This window comes from Schistocerca piceifrons, chromosome 6 (assembly GCF_021461385.2).
Source record: "Schistocerca piceifrons isolate TAMUIC-IGC-003096 chromosome 6, iqSchPice1.1, whole genome shotgun sequence".
Taxonomy (NCBI): Eukaryota; Metazoa; Arthropoda; class Insecta; order Orthoptera; family Acrididae; genus Schistocerca; species Schistocerca piceifrons.
In genome coordinates, this window is record NC_060143.1 from 365,949,574 (window position 1) to 365,963,368 (window position 13,795).

The 13,795-nt window shown below is 36.6% G+C and overlaps 1 protein-coding gene across 1 annotated transcript in view; it reads right to left on the reverse strand.

Annotated features, from left to right (window-relative positions):
* Nucleotides 1–1,397: 1,397 nt before the first annotated feature.
* The window catches only part of LOC124803328 (signal-induced proliferation-associated 1-like protein 2), a gene marked incomplete at its 5' end in the record, with an annotated part of 104,540 nt that continues 92,142 nt past the window's right edge, over nucleotides 1,398–13,795 (reverse strand). Inside the window, one exon of the mRNA XM_047264511.1 lies at nucleotides 1,398–4,139. Within this exon, the coding sequence (XP_047120467.1) occupies nucleotides 3,935–4,139 (205 nt within the window). The remainder of the gene's footprint in view (nucleotides 4,140–13,795) is intronic.

Here is a 13,795-nt window from a genome sequence, read left to right on the forward strand (position 1 = left end):
ACTCACTATGGCAAAAAAGCCATTTCTGGCCAAGAGAAGTCTACTAATATCAAATACCGGCCTTAATTTGAGGAAGAAATTTCTGAGGATGTACGTCTGGAGTACAGCATTGTAGTGAAACATGGACTGTGGGAAAACCGGAACAGAAGAGAATCGAAGCATTTGAGATGTGATGCTATAGACGAATGTTGAAAATTAGCTGGACTGATAAGGTAAGGAATGAGGAGGTTCTACGCAGAATCGGAGAGGAAAGGAATATGTGGAAAACACTGATAAGGAGAAGGGACAGGATGATAGGACATCTGCTAAGACATGAGGGAATGACTTCCATGGTACTAGAGGGGGCTGTAGAGGGCAAAAACTGTAGAGGAAGACGGAGATTGGAATACGTCAAGCAAATAATTGAGGACATAGGTTGCAAGTGCTACTCTGAGATGAAGAGGTTAGCACAGGAAAGGAATTCGTGGCGGGCCGCATCAAACCAGTCAGTAGACTGATGACACAAAAAAAAGTTATTAGGATTGAAATACTTTGAGCAATATTTTATCACTGACAGTGAAGAAGTATAATTATATGATTGCAATTTTATACGATTTTTTTATGATTTTTGTGGATCTGTGTGTCGGCATTTGACATTCCATCAACATTAAGGAAATTCTCTTGAAAATTAAAGTCAGTCTGGGCAGCCCACAATTTATTGAAAATAGCTGGTTACTAGATTCATGTTCAGGGAATGAAGGCACTTAACTCAATAGCACATTCGGTATATTCTTGGGAATCTGAAGTTTGGAGAGTAATTATTGTTGTTGTTGTTGTCTTCAGTCCTGAGACTGGTTTGACGCAGCTCTCCATGCTACTCTATCCTGTGCAAGCTTCTTTATCTCCCAGTACTTACTGCAACCTACATCCTTCTGAATCTGCTTAGTGTATTCATCTCTTGGTCTCCCTCTACAATTTTTGGAGAGTAATAAGTAATCAAAATACAATATACTACCGCTGATGATTTCTTGGAGGGAGGCAGAGAGAGGGAGCGAGAGACCCCCCCCCCCCCCCCCACACACACACACACACACACACACACACACAAACAAACAAACAAACAAACAAACAAACAAATGTGCTCTGCAATTTTAAGTCAGTAGGCACAAAAACAATGCCAGAATTTTGAACAATTGAGCAAAAATGCTCATAATGATTTCTCTTGGAAATGCTCATAATGATTTCTCTTTTACCAGGAAGAAAATTCACAACTTTACATTCAGAGTCATTAACATATATTTACAGCACTTTACTTCTCATTGGTATAACTTTTTCAGTTTGGTCAATAATCTATTTACAGCACTTTCAATATGCACATAGGTACATTACATATATTTTGCAAAAAAAAAAAAAGCATCTGAGGAAATTCAATTTATTTCCTTACAGTTATTGACTGAGTTGAGTGGATGCAATGAACAAAAAGTGAGAAGATACAAATATTTTGTTCACTAACTTAATGTTAAGTTGGGAGTATCTGCAACATTATTACCAATAACCTGGAGTGTAAAATGAGGATAGTAAGTCTGAAGATAATTTATACACTGTCACTTTTAGAAGTTTTAGTAAATGGTAACAGATGTAAATTGTCCATATTTCACTATCAGTCTTGATTTATTTGAAATTATGATCTAATAATTTACGAAGGATACATGGTATGTCAACTACAGTGGCTCCACTTTAAGGGAGATGAGATAGCCACACTTCAAATACATTACTTGTTACTTAAATGGAACACACAACAAGTTTCAATATGTGAATACTGAGAAACAAACAGCACTTAATGCAAAAAAGGAATGCTCTCTGAAAAGTCTACATACTAGTGGATATGACAGAAGCTAAAATTTAAACTCATTCCAAGAATACAGTCAAACATTGTTCTGGTCCCATTCCAAGTTATCTTTGTAGAATATTATTAGGAAAAATGATGAACAAGAACTATTTGGTAACTTCAGTGAAACTATGACTTCTTATAACACACTGTAAAATGAGAATGAGAAGTGCTGTTATTGTTTAAATGGTGAATAATACAAACAAATGCTCCACTGGTCAACAACCTACTAGAATAATTAAATTTGTACATGTCTTCTTCAGTAACTGAGATAAATACTTAATATGTTCTGCCTACAATAATACTGCAAAATATTACTAAATTAATGTTATCACTTTACACATTAATCAATAAAGGGAATCACACTTTCATGTAACGATTGACGCATTTGACAATTGCACATGAGTAACATTTTATAATACACTATATACATAATGGCTTATTTTATATAAAGAGCTTGTCATATTAAGGCACCAACAATTTTAGATGAAATGACATACTAGGTGGATTCCAGTACTGTTCCACAAACAAATATTTACTTCTTATTTGCAACTTGCATATATATATATTGACAATCTCAAGCAATTTTCTCACAAGTTTGTTTTAGAAGAATGCTTTGCTCCACATGGTACAGTCTGATAAATTACTAAACTGTCAATCCAAAAATAAATATATGAACAGTATTCCATCCTCTTTACAAAAATTATTGATGAAATTATTTATACACTGATGAGTTACATGTATCCATTACTTCCCTTGTATGGGCAAATGTAATAACTCCCATCAATAAACACTTAGTATTAAAATAAAGTATCAAATTCACATTGTTTCTGACTATATGATTACTTTGGCTAATGTTACACATCATTCTGACTTTGCATCACTGTTTCACCCAGTGATCCACAGAGTAACTTTCTCGTATCTTTAAAGTGATTCATACCATCGACATGACAAGCACAGTTCACGCCTTTCAGGCACTGCTGATCCTAAACAGTAAATTAATGCACATTAGATATTTTGTGCGTATATTGTAACAAGGAGATTAATGAATGTAAACAGTCTTTTCCTACCTTTCTTGAACTCTGCATAATTTGGTTCATTTTATGTGGAAATAATTTAAATATCATTAAACAGTACAACAATACATATAAGGATAGATTTTTTGTGGATAAAAAGCTGCTTAAAATTACTAAAAAAAAAAGGCAAAACTTCAAGGTAACTACTTACAATGAGATACAACAATGTCTGTACTGTAAAACCTGTCAGATGTTTTTAAACAATTGTGATGTTACTGCATCCTTTTCTGATAGACCTTCATTCCTGCACAAACAGTGAACAATCTACACATATCACAATATATAAGGCATATATCAGTGTGCCAGTTGTTCCAAATGATGACACCAGCAGTCGCCTAAGTCAGCTTATCTTATGATTTTAGGTATTTTGACATGAACACCTTATTTCATAGAGGGCTGCCAACAAAGTAATATAATTAAAATCTAGTGCAGTGTGTCATTCAGTGAAAGACCTATCATTCTAATTATTAAATTACAATAAAATGTATGCAAAACATTTCAATGTTACTCTATATTTCTAATTTTCAGTAAGAGATCTCAATAGGAAAATACAGAAATAAGATGCAAATTTATAGGCAGTTCTATAGCTGGAAGATCTGAGTACTGAAAGTACAACTGACACAATACCTATGCTTTCTGCTGATATATTTGTGTTGAAAAAATTCAATTGAAATTTGTAACTAAATGAGGTGAAAATGCACAAGATGTTTAAATATATCATACTTCTGAAATAACACGACAGGCATTAAAAGTCACTGCATGGCCCACATTTATGTTTTAGTGTGTAAACTGAATTTGAAAATGGCCATTCAATTGCTGTATAGCATGTTCAACTGCTTGGTACCCATCAGTAACCAAACTGTTATATTCTTATACTCCTCATGAAAAATACAGTTTCTGCTGTAACTCTGCCATACAAACAACAAAAATAGCTGCCACTTCACTTCACACTTTACATCTGATTTGGCTAAAGAAAATTTCCAACATGAAGCTACTGTCTTTCTAGTGTGTGGAAAAACCACTCTGTGAAGCGACGTAGCTGTTGTGCAGCTGCATGTGACTCCTCTTGTAACCGCCTATTTTCATCCCGCAGTCTCCGATTTTCATCACGAAGTCTACGTACTTCATCTTCCAATGATAGTCTACGTCTGTGATCCTGCTGAACTGATCTTCCCTGACGACCAGCACTTCCAGTTCTGCGTAAAGGACACAATAAATTCATCTTTATGTCAAATGTATTTGATAAAGGAATAAAAGGAAAATTTTAATATGACATCAAATAATGGAAAATTCAGGATGGAATAACAACAATATGGGAAGGGTGGACTGCTACTCACCATAGAGGATTGAGTCACAGACAGGCACAATGAAAAATAATGCTAGAAATATTCAGCTTTCAGACAAACTAGTCCTGATGAGGGATTTAATCCAGCAGCTGAATATTTTTAGCATTCTTTTTCATTATGCCTGTCTATGGCTTAATGCCACCTTTTGTAGTGAGTTTGTCTGTTCTTACCATACTGTTCTTAAAATCTTACTGTATGAAGATTTGTAAATATTACTTGCCCTAAACACAGGATATATTAATAAAAGTATCTATATTAAAAGAACACACTTTCACAACAATGAGACTACTCCTACAAACAATGTGTACTAGCTATGAAAAACCAGTACAACTTAAATATTGCATTAATTACCTATGCATTTTCTGGTTTTAAATGGCAAAATGTAATAGGTTGAACAGAAAAACCCATTTTAGGTCATCATCTAAAAGAGCCCCCAGTAAGGAATGGTGCACAGAGCTCTTACAGCTCTGTCAAAGAATACAGATGAAAATAGAAGAGGCAAAAAAATTTATAGCACAAATGAAATAATTAAAACTTTAATACAAATACTAGCTAGTACACATTGTGGCAGTAAAACAGGTAGTACTGTTAATATACATAAAACACAAGAGCATAAATTTCAAGTGTAGGGGATGATAAAAAAAGAAGACTCTTCCAACTTCTTAGGTGTACATGTAGACAGCAAATTAAATTAGTCTTGCCATATTATGGCTCTGGCAAAAAGATCTAGTTCAGCATTGTTCTTACATGTATAGTTTGTGCAATTACATAGTCACAGTTGCTTTCTTTGGAACTCCCATGCATTGTCGTCTTATGGCGACATCTTTTGGAGTAGCCAGCCCCTAACAAGAACTGCACAGAAGACAGTCCACATTATGGTGTCAATCCAAGACACAATTGAAGGTATCAGTGCCCCAAACTACAGATTTTCACAGTGATGTGATATGTCATATCTTCTCCCTTGTATATCACATCAGTAGGACAACAATACAAGGTAAAAGCAGTACTTACACAGCAACAAAATTAACGTCATCTTTGTGCAGAAATGACTAGCTTACTCCAGTATGAGAAACCAAAATACAAAAGAAAATTGAACAAATACCTCTCGCAGAGATCACGTTATTCCACTGATAATTTTATACTGAGATGTCTCATTGTGTATGCATGAATATGATCTCTTATTTTTTGTTGTAAAATATACGTCTATTTCCTTGTTTCACAGTATTACTTCAGTCACTGAGTACCAACACTAATGTCTCAGACTATCCATCAACATAAATTCTTGTTTTCAAGCACAAAATACAATATTTTTATCAGTATTTACATGTCCACTGATCTAAGTGATAACATGAATCTATCATTCTGCTATTATGTATTCACTATTTTGAGTTTTGTAAATATTCATTATGGTAAATTTTGCAAAAACAGTCTCTTTCCATACTCTAGCAACTCTACTGTTACTGACAAATGGCATTTGTATACACATAAGCAAGGCTACTGGTTTCAGTGTAGTTAGTTTTTATTTTGGCTGGACCAGTATCAGGCGACATGCCCACCTTCAGAGGTCTTGCATAAGATACACAATACATTGTTGTTGTTGTTGTTGTTGTTGTTGTTGTCGTCTTCAGTCCTGAGACCGGTTTGATGCAGCTCTCCATGCTACTCTATCCTGTGCAAGATTCCTTCATCTCCCAGTACTTACTGCAACCTACATCCTTACTGCAACCTACATCCCTCTGAATCTGCTTAGTGTATTCATCTCTTGGTCTCCCTCTAAGATTTTAACCCTCCACACTGTCCTCCAATGCTAAATTTGTGATCCCTTGATGCCTAAGAGCATGTCCTACCAACCAGTTCCTTCTTCTTGCCAAGTTGTGCCACAAATCTTCTTCTCCCCAATGCTATTCAATACCTCCTAATTAGTTATGTGATCTGCCCATCTAATCTTCAGCATTCTTCTGTAGCACCACATTTCCAAAGCTTCTATTCTCTTCTTGTCTAAACTATTTATCGTCCATGTTTCACTCCCATACATGGCTACACTCCATACAAATGCTTTCAGAAACAACTTCCTGACACTTAAATCTATACTCGATGTTAACAAATTTCTCTTCTTCAGAAACGCTCTCCTTGCCATTGCCAGTCTACATTTTATATCCTCTCTACTTCGACCATCCTCAGTTATTTTGCTCCCCAAATAGCAAAACTCCTTTACTACTTTAAGTGTCTCATTTCCTAGTCTAATTCCCTCAGCAACATCCGACTTAATTCGACTACATTCTATTATCCTCATTTTGCTTTTCTTGATGTTCATCTTATATCCTCCTTTCAAGACACTGTCCATTCTGTTCAACTGCTCTTCCAAGTCCTTTGCTGTCTCTGACAGAATTACAAGGTCATCGGCGAACCTCAAAGTTTTTATTTCTTCTCCATGTATTTTAATTCCAACTCCAAATTTTTCTTTTGTTTCCTTTATTCCTAGCTCAATATACAGATTGAATAACATTGGGGAGAGGCTACAACCCTGTCTCACTCCCTTCCCAACCACTGCTTCCCTTTCATGTCCCTCAACTCTTGTAATTGCCATCTGGTTTCTGTACAAATTGTAAATAGCCTTTCGCTCCCTGTATTTTACCCCTGCCACCTTTAGAATTTCAAAGAGATTATTCCAGTCAACATTGTCAAAAGCTTTCTCTAAGTCTACAAATGCTAGAAATGTAGGTTTGCCTTTCCTTAATCTATTTTCTAAGATAAGTCGTAGGGTCAATATTGCCTCACGTGTTCCAACATTTCTACGGAATCCAAACTGATCTTCCCCGAGGCCGGCTTCTACCAGTTTTTCCATTCGGCTGTAAAGAATTCACATTTGTGACTTATTAAACTGATAGTTCGGTAATTTTCACATCTGTCAACACCTGCTTTCTTCGGGACTGGAATTATTATATTCTTCTTTAAGTCTGAGGGTATTTCGCCTGTCTCATACATTTTGCTCACTAGATGGTAGAGTTTTGTCAGAACTCACTCTCCCAAGGCTGTCAGTAGTTCTAATGGAATGTTGTCTACTCCCGGGGCCTGTCTTTCAGTGCTCTGTCAAACTCTTCATGCAGTATCATATATCCCATTTCATCTTCATCTACATCCTCTTCCACTTCCGTAATATTGTCCTCAAATATATCACCCTTGTATAGATCCTCTATATACTCCTTCCACCTTTCTGCTTTCCCTTCTTTGCTTAGAGCTGGGTTTCCATCTGAGCTCTTGATATTCATATTCATACAATACATTAATACATAATAATATATGGTGTGTGTGTGTGTGTGTGTGTGTGTGTGTGTGTGTGTGTGTGTGTGCGCGCGCGCGCGCTCTCAAGCCACATTTCCTTATAAACCTCTGGATCTATTTCAATCAAACTTGGTGCACATATCATTTACTATCTGGAAAGAAACCCAGCGTGATTAAGAAGTACGTACCTTCCATAAGGCTGGGCGTGGGAGCATAAACAGAAGCATAACGTAGTAATGTCAATGAATTTCAACCACATTTTACATATACATAGGGCTCATTATTTGTATAAATATACTGTATGAGTAATACAGTCTTACTTGCCACCCATATACTCGTGGGTGGGGATAAGAAGCCCAGATGTGTAAAAATATTTAATAAAACTCACAACCTGGGAAAAAAATTGATGTTATGCTAAACCACCCATCGCACCACTTTGGCGGGAAGGTGAGGGTGGGGGATGTTTGTGAAAAAGGGTGACAAAAGCATACAGTAACTCAGGGATGCTTGAAGCATTTTCAACATAATTTGTATACAACGAGATTCATTTTTGCATAGAAGTACTGAGAGAATGAGATATCCCTACCACCACTATGGATGGGGATGAGAAGGGGGCGATATGTAAAAATGTTCTTAAATGACCTTGTAGTGTTTCAAGAATTTCCGCATAACCACTTGGCCTTATACCATCTCGAACACACAGCATTTTAAATATAAGTGTGAGAGAGCCTATTTACTGTGCATCACGTGTGTGTGTGTGTGTGTGTGTGTGTGTGTGTGTGCAGGTTTGAAGTTTATCATGAGACAATTTTAGACACAGTGGTCGGACGGCACCGACAAGTGTTTGGCGGTCACGCCATGGAAGCTGTTGTGAAAGAACAAGGAACGTTTATGTATTCAGTGCTGTTCTGTAAATTTGATGATTATAGTGAAAAAAGAACAATGGAGTTGGAAAGAGACTTACTTAATGTTCGTTTAGGGCATGGAGAGGATAAGATGTGTTCAAATGCAGAATGAGAATGGACTTGGGTTTTAAGCCAACCCTTTCTTATTTGTAAATAAACTCTGTTTTTAACCTTTGAACACAAGAAGTGACTTACTTGATAGTGTGTTTATGTGGAGAATGAGTTTTGTAAAAGTTTGATAATCAAATATACGTTGTGAAATGAAGTGAAACTGCTTATGTCTGCTTATTTTTATAAGTAGAAAGAGTCTCGAGAAATTTCTGTTCCTAGCATATATACTTTGGAGAGGAGAAAAGGAGGTTGCAGCAGCAAGCTAACCAGCAAGGAAAGTTGGCTGATGATCTCAAGTAAGTCGTATCGTTAAAGAAGTAGGATTTTGTACTTAAGTTGTCCAAAGCGCTAGAAAATGTTGGTTTTTGTTTCATATATTTAATTCCTTGGAACACGTTTAAAATATGAAATGCAATTTGCCTCTTATTGTGCTGCTCAGTGTGTCAACCAGGTCACGAGAATGTGCACTACAGTGAGTCAACAATTTTGGCGTGTTTCACGACCAGAGGTCAAGCCATACAGTTGAGTACCACAGATAAATTTAACATCCTCTCTGAAGTCTTTTACTGTGTGAAACAGAAAATCAGACAAGTAAATGCAATGTAAATAAAAAATGTGTAAATATGCAAAGCTGCAGGTAAAAGCCTAGTAGACAACAAAACAAGCAGCCTTTTTTTATCTACATAAAAACAATGTGCGAATACATAGAAAGAAGGATCCTTTATTGTATGATTATATGATAGCAGAACAAACACTGGTAGCAGTTACTTCTGTAAAATATGTGGCAGTATGCGTGCGGAACGATTTGAAGTGGAATGATCACATAAAATTAATTGTTGATAAGCTGGGTACCAAGTTGAGATTCATTGGGAGAGTCCTTAGAAAATGTAGTCCATCAACAAAGGAGGTTGCTTACAAAAACTCGTTCGACCTATACTTAAGTATTGCTCATCAGTGTGAGATCCGTACCAGATCACGTTGACTGAGGAGGTAGAGAAGATCCAAAGAAGAGTGGCGTGTTTCGTCACAGGGTTATTTGGTAACCGTGATAGTGTTACGGAGATGTTTAGCAAACTCAAGTGGCAGACTCTGCAAGAGAGGCGCTCTGCATTGCGGTGTAGCTTGCTCGCCAGGTTTCGAGAGGGTGCGTTTCTGGATGAGGTATCGAATATATTGCTTCCCCCTACTTATACCTCCAGAGGAGATCACGAATGTAAAATTAGAGAGATTCGTGCGCGCTCGGAGGCTTTCCGGCAGTCTTTCTTCCCGCAAACCATTCGCGACTGGAACAGGAAAGGGAGGTAATGACAGTGGCACGTAAAGTGCCCTCCGGCAAACACCGTTGGGTGGCTTGCAGAGTATAAATGTAGATGTAGATGTAGAATGTTATTAATCAACTTCATACAGGCTTCAGCACACCATGAATACAAAATGTCTACTGCTATTGTGATCAATGGAACTCATAGAATAAATACTGTAATTTCTCCAAGACGATCCTGTAAGTAAGGCTTATTTTAAACTTAAGCGTCATTTAACTGTGCCGGTCTGCAACTTAATGTTTCTGTTGTTTAATTTTAAACTTAGGTCATTTATCGACAGTCCACATTTTGATAATACAAGGAGAAATCAAATAAACAAAAAGATATGGTTCACATTGATTTTTATCTTCACTAACTTTTTTTGGGTTCTAAGTTTGTCAACTCTGGTATCGCCATCTTTAATTACCACCACCCTCCTCCTAATAGCACAGCTGTGAAATGTTTATCTTTGTTGCCACAAATATTTCACAGTTTCTTCAGAGTATGTTGCAGTTCCTGAGGCTGTGGTTACAGTAGAACCTGAGAATACAACTGGTTTTTTTGCTGAGAACATATCAGATTTCACTTCTATACTGATTTGAGAATGTTAAATTGTTCCAAACATATCATCTGCCTGCCACTCTCTCTTTGGCTGTGTAGAACCAGCAGCTGATACACACACTTTCGTTCCCACTCATACCTTGTGGTGAGCATCGACAACACTGCTGCAGGAAACATGGAAGTATGCCACTGGCCCCTGTCTAGACTTACTGCTTCCTCTAGAAATATGTATCGCTGTTGTGTATTTGTCCAAATTTAAAATTAATTCAAATTGATTCAGCCAAACTGCTGTTTAAACGAGGTAGACGTTCATAAAAAGCCAGAGTACGCAGTATTGATCCCACAGCCGTCAACACAATGTAACTTGCTGCCTGCTCACAACTCCCCTTCCCGCACTCAACCTAGTTCTCAGCCAAGCTGGTGTTCTCGTTGCCCCTCTAACTCTTCCTTCCCAGAGTTTTGTGTTTTAACAGTTGTGAAACATAGACTGCAATATCTTCTAGGGTACATGTCATATGTAGCATCACCAACTAATAAACAAATAAAAGATCACAACTGTAATTCAGTAAAAAGTCTCACTTTCACTCATCCCTTGATCTAGTGACATCTGTTAATACTACCTCTATTATGGGTCTTGCTACTGTAATTTATTTTTGAGATAGCAATTACAGTCAGACCAATATAACTTATTTCATTTTTTAGACATTTCATTCTGGATCAATTTTCTTTCTTGGTTCATGTGTATTCACCATCTCATTCTGAAGCTGATTAAAAGCGTGAACATTTTTAATCATTTTTCTAATAAGTGAACACCAACCAAATTTCTCATTTGCAACCCACTTGTTAAATAATTATGGTATCTCATAACCAAATAAAATATTTACTTGCATTCAGAATCAAACAATGCTTTTTGAAGGACAACACTGTCATCTTACCTTTACTTAAAAAGCACCATAAATGTTTGCATACAGTATCCATACAAATAAGACAACTTTTATTGCAAACCTGTTCAAATACAATTAGAGTCTGTAATATGATAGAATTTAATGCCATGTCCTCCGGTGTTTTACAGTCAGATTTTAAACAGAGCAAGACTGTTGTGGTGAATATTTCATAGTTTCTAACATATCACTTGCACCAGCACCGCACAAGTCAAAGGTCCTGTGACTGACTGAGCAAAGTCAACACTGTATTGAACACTTCAGTGTATCATGAAATCTTGAATCTGTCTAAGAACAAATATCACTTGCCCTACCCACCCTTCTGGATTCTTCAAAATAAATCTGCACTTGATTTCAATAGCCAGTAAGACGACACTATTTACCAATGTAAAAATGTTGCCTCAGCAGCAATAGTTTAATACTTGAATATAAGAGGACACTGTAGTTTTCGAATGATGAATCTGGGAAAAAGTCGCATTTTATAATTGAATAAATACAGGATAAGTTTGTAATATGTAGAAGATCAAATTAGAAGTTCCTCCTCCAGCAAACAAAGATGAAAAAGTGGAAAGGATAAGTAGAACAGAGCAATACACAGGAAGTAAGTCAGCATGAAGTAAACTTACTGTTTACATTGAGAGACAGAACACAGACACTAATGAGCAGCTATGTGAAAAAGAAAGTGCCATACATGAACTGAAAGAAATATACCATCAATCACTAACTGATGTAGAAAAACTATGTAAAGAATGCCATAACAAGAATCTGAATTGCACCACTCCTGTAAATTAAGACAGAATAATCACAGTTTTAAACAGGACTCAAAAGTTTTACATTGTATAATTTAATTATAATAATGTACTACATGCTTCAGTGAGTTAAAATGGCAGCCAGCAACCATCAGTCACAGCTATTTTTCGAGCTTCATGTGTGTCATATGGAAGGAAAGTTAGAGTGAAATACTGAGGGATTTGGTAATATATGATGTGACTGAGCAAATGAAAAAAAAAAATAGTTTCTTGGTAAGCATTTTACTTTCAGTAAAACAATTAAGAACCAACATTTTAAGTTTTGAAAGTTTCCTTTGCCACATAGCCTATCAAATGATTTCTAGGTAATTATCTGCTAGAAAAGGATTCCTTTGAGTCTCATAATGGCTTGGTAATGAATTTTTCACCTTTATGTAGGAAGTCATTGCTAATCTGACATTCAAAATTTGGTAAACTATAGTGCTTGGAGAATGTCTCATCAAGAAAGTGTGACAGCTGGTTGCTTTCTCCAAACTGGAGCACAAACATATTTCATATAGACAAGGTTAATAACAGAAGGTTGAACCCAAAGGTGTTTTATGGTTCACATTTCTCTTTTATGCATGATCATGAAGTTTGGATTTCATTAATAGTTTCAACTTTGTTTATGAATTTAATACAGACCACAACAAATACACCAACATATCCACCTATTAGTCAGTCATCCCACCGACTCCAGTCAACAGGATTTAAACCCTAATAGTCTACTCTTGCTTATCTGCAGAGTAAAACTTTTGTCCTCGAAGCATTCAGTAACTGTCAGTGTTGGTATTCACAATCTGAGTGCTATTTATTCATTAATGGCGTAGCTTTTGTTCACATTTCTCAATGTTTTTAAGTTCGTTTGACAGAGTTAATTTATTGATTTAATATTTATTGTTACATTTTCATATCTTGTCAGTCATTTTTAAACATGTAATTACAATATTCACATGTACACCCCAATCACATTCCCTGTTGGCACCATATCTATACCTTCTCAGTCACTCACAAAGATGAGCACGCACACTTGCATGTTTTTTTTTTTGAGTGACACTAGCAACAGCTAAGTCTACTTTTAGATGTACTAAAATGTGCCTGTCTGCCACATCCCAACATCCCCTCTATGTGGTGAGTAGTCGGGGATTGTCATGGTTACGGGAGTGTGTGTTTGCGTGTTGCGTTGCTAGTGAAAGAACTAGTGCTCAAAAGCTATTGTGAATGCTGTTTTCTGTTATGTGTTTCTGTGATCCACGTATCAATCCACTATAGCTGAGTGGTTGCTTTTCCTTTATTTTACCTATATCACTGTCATTATTCTATCCCTACAGGGGCAATATAAAGGCGTATGAAGAATATCTCTAGATTTGAAAGCTGTAACTTCCTAAAATCATGCCCTGAAATGACATCAATTCTGTGTGAGAATCTGCCCATCCCCCGATCTCCACAATATCCTTGTCAGACCCTATTCTCCTTGTGCACCTATCTCCCTACCCTATGGCTCCTACCACTGTGACCATCCCTGCTGCAAGACTCATCCTATACATCCTCCGACCATCACCTATACCAGCCCTGTAACTGGCAAAAAAACATACACCACTATCAAAGGGAGATGATGAT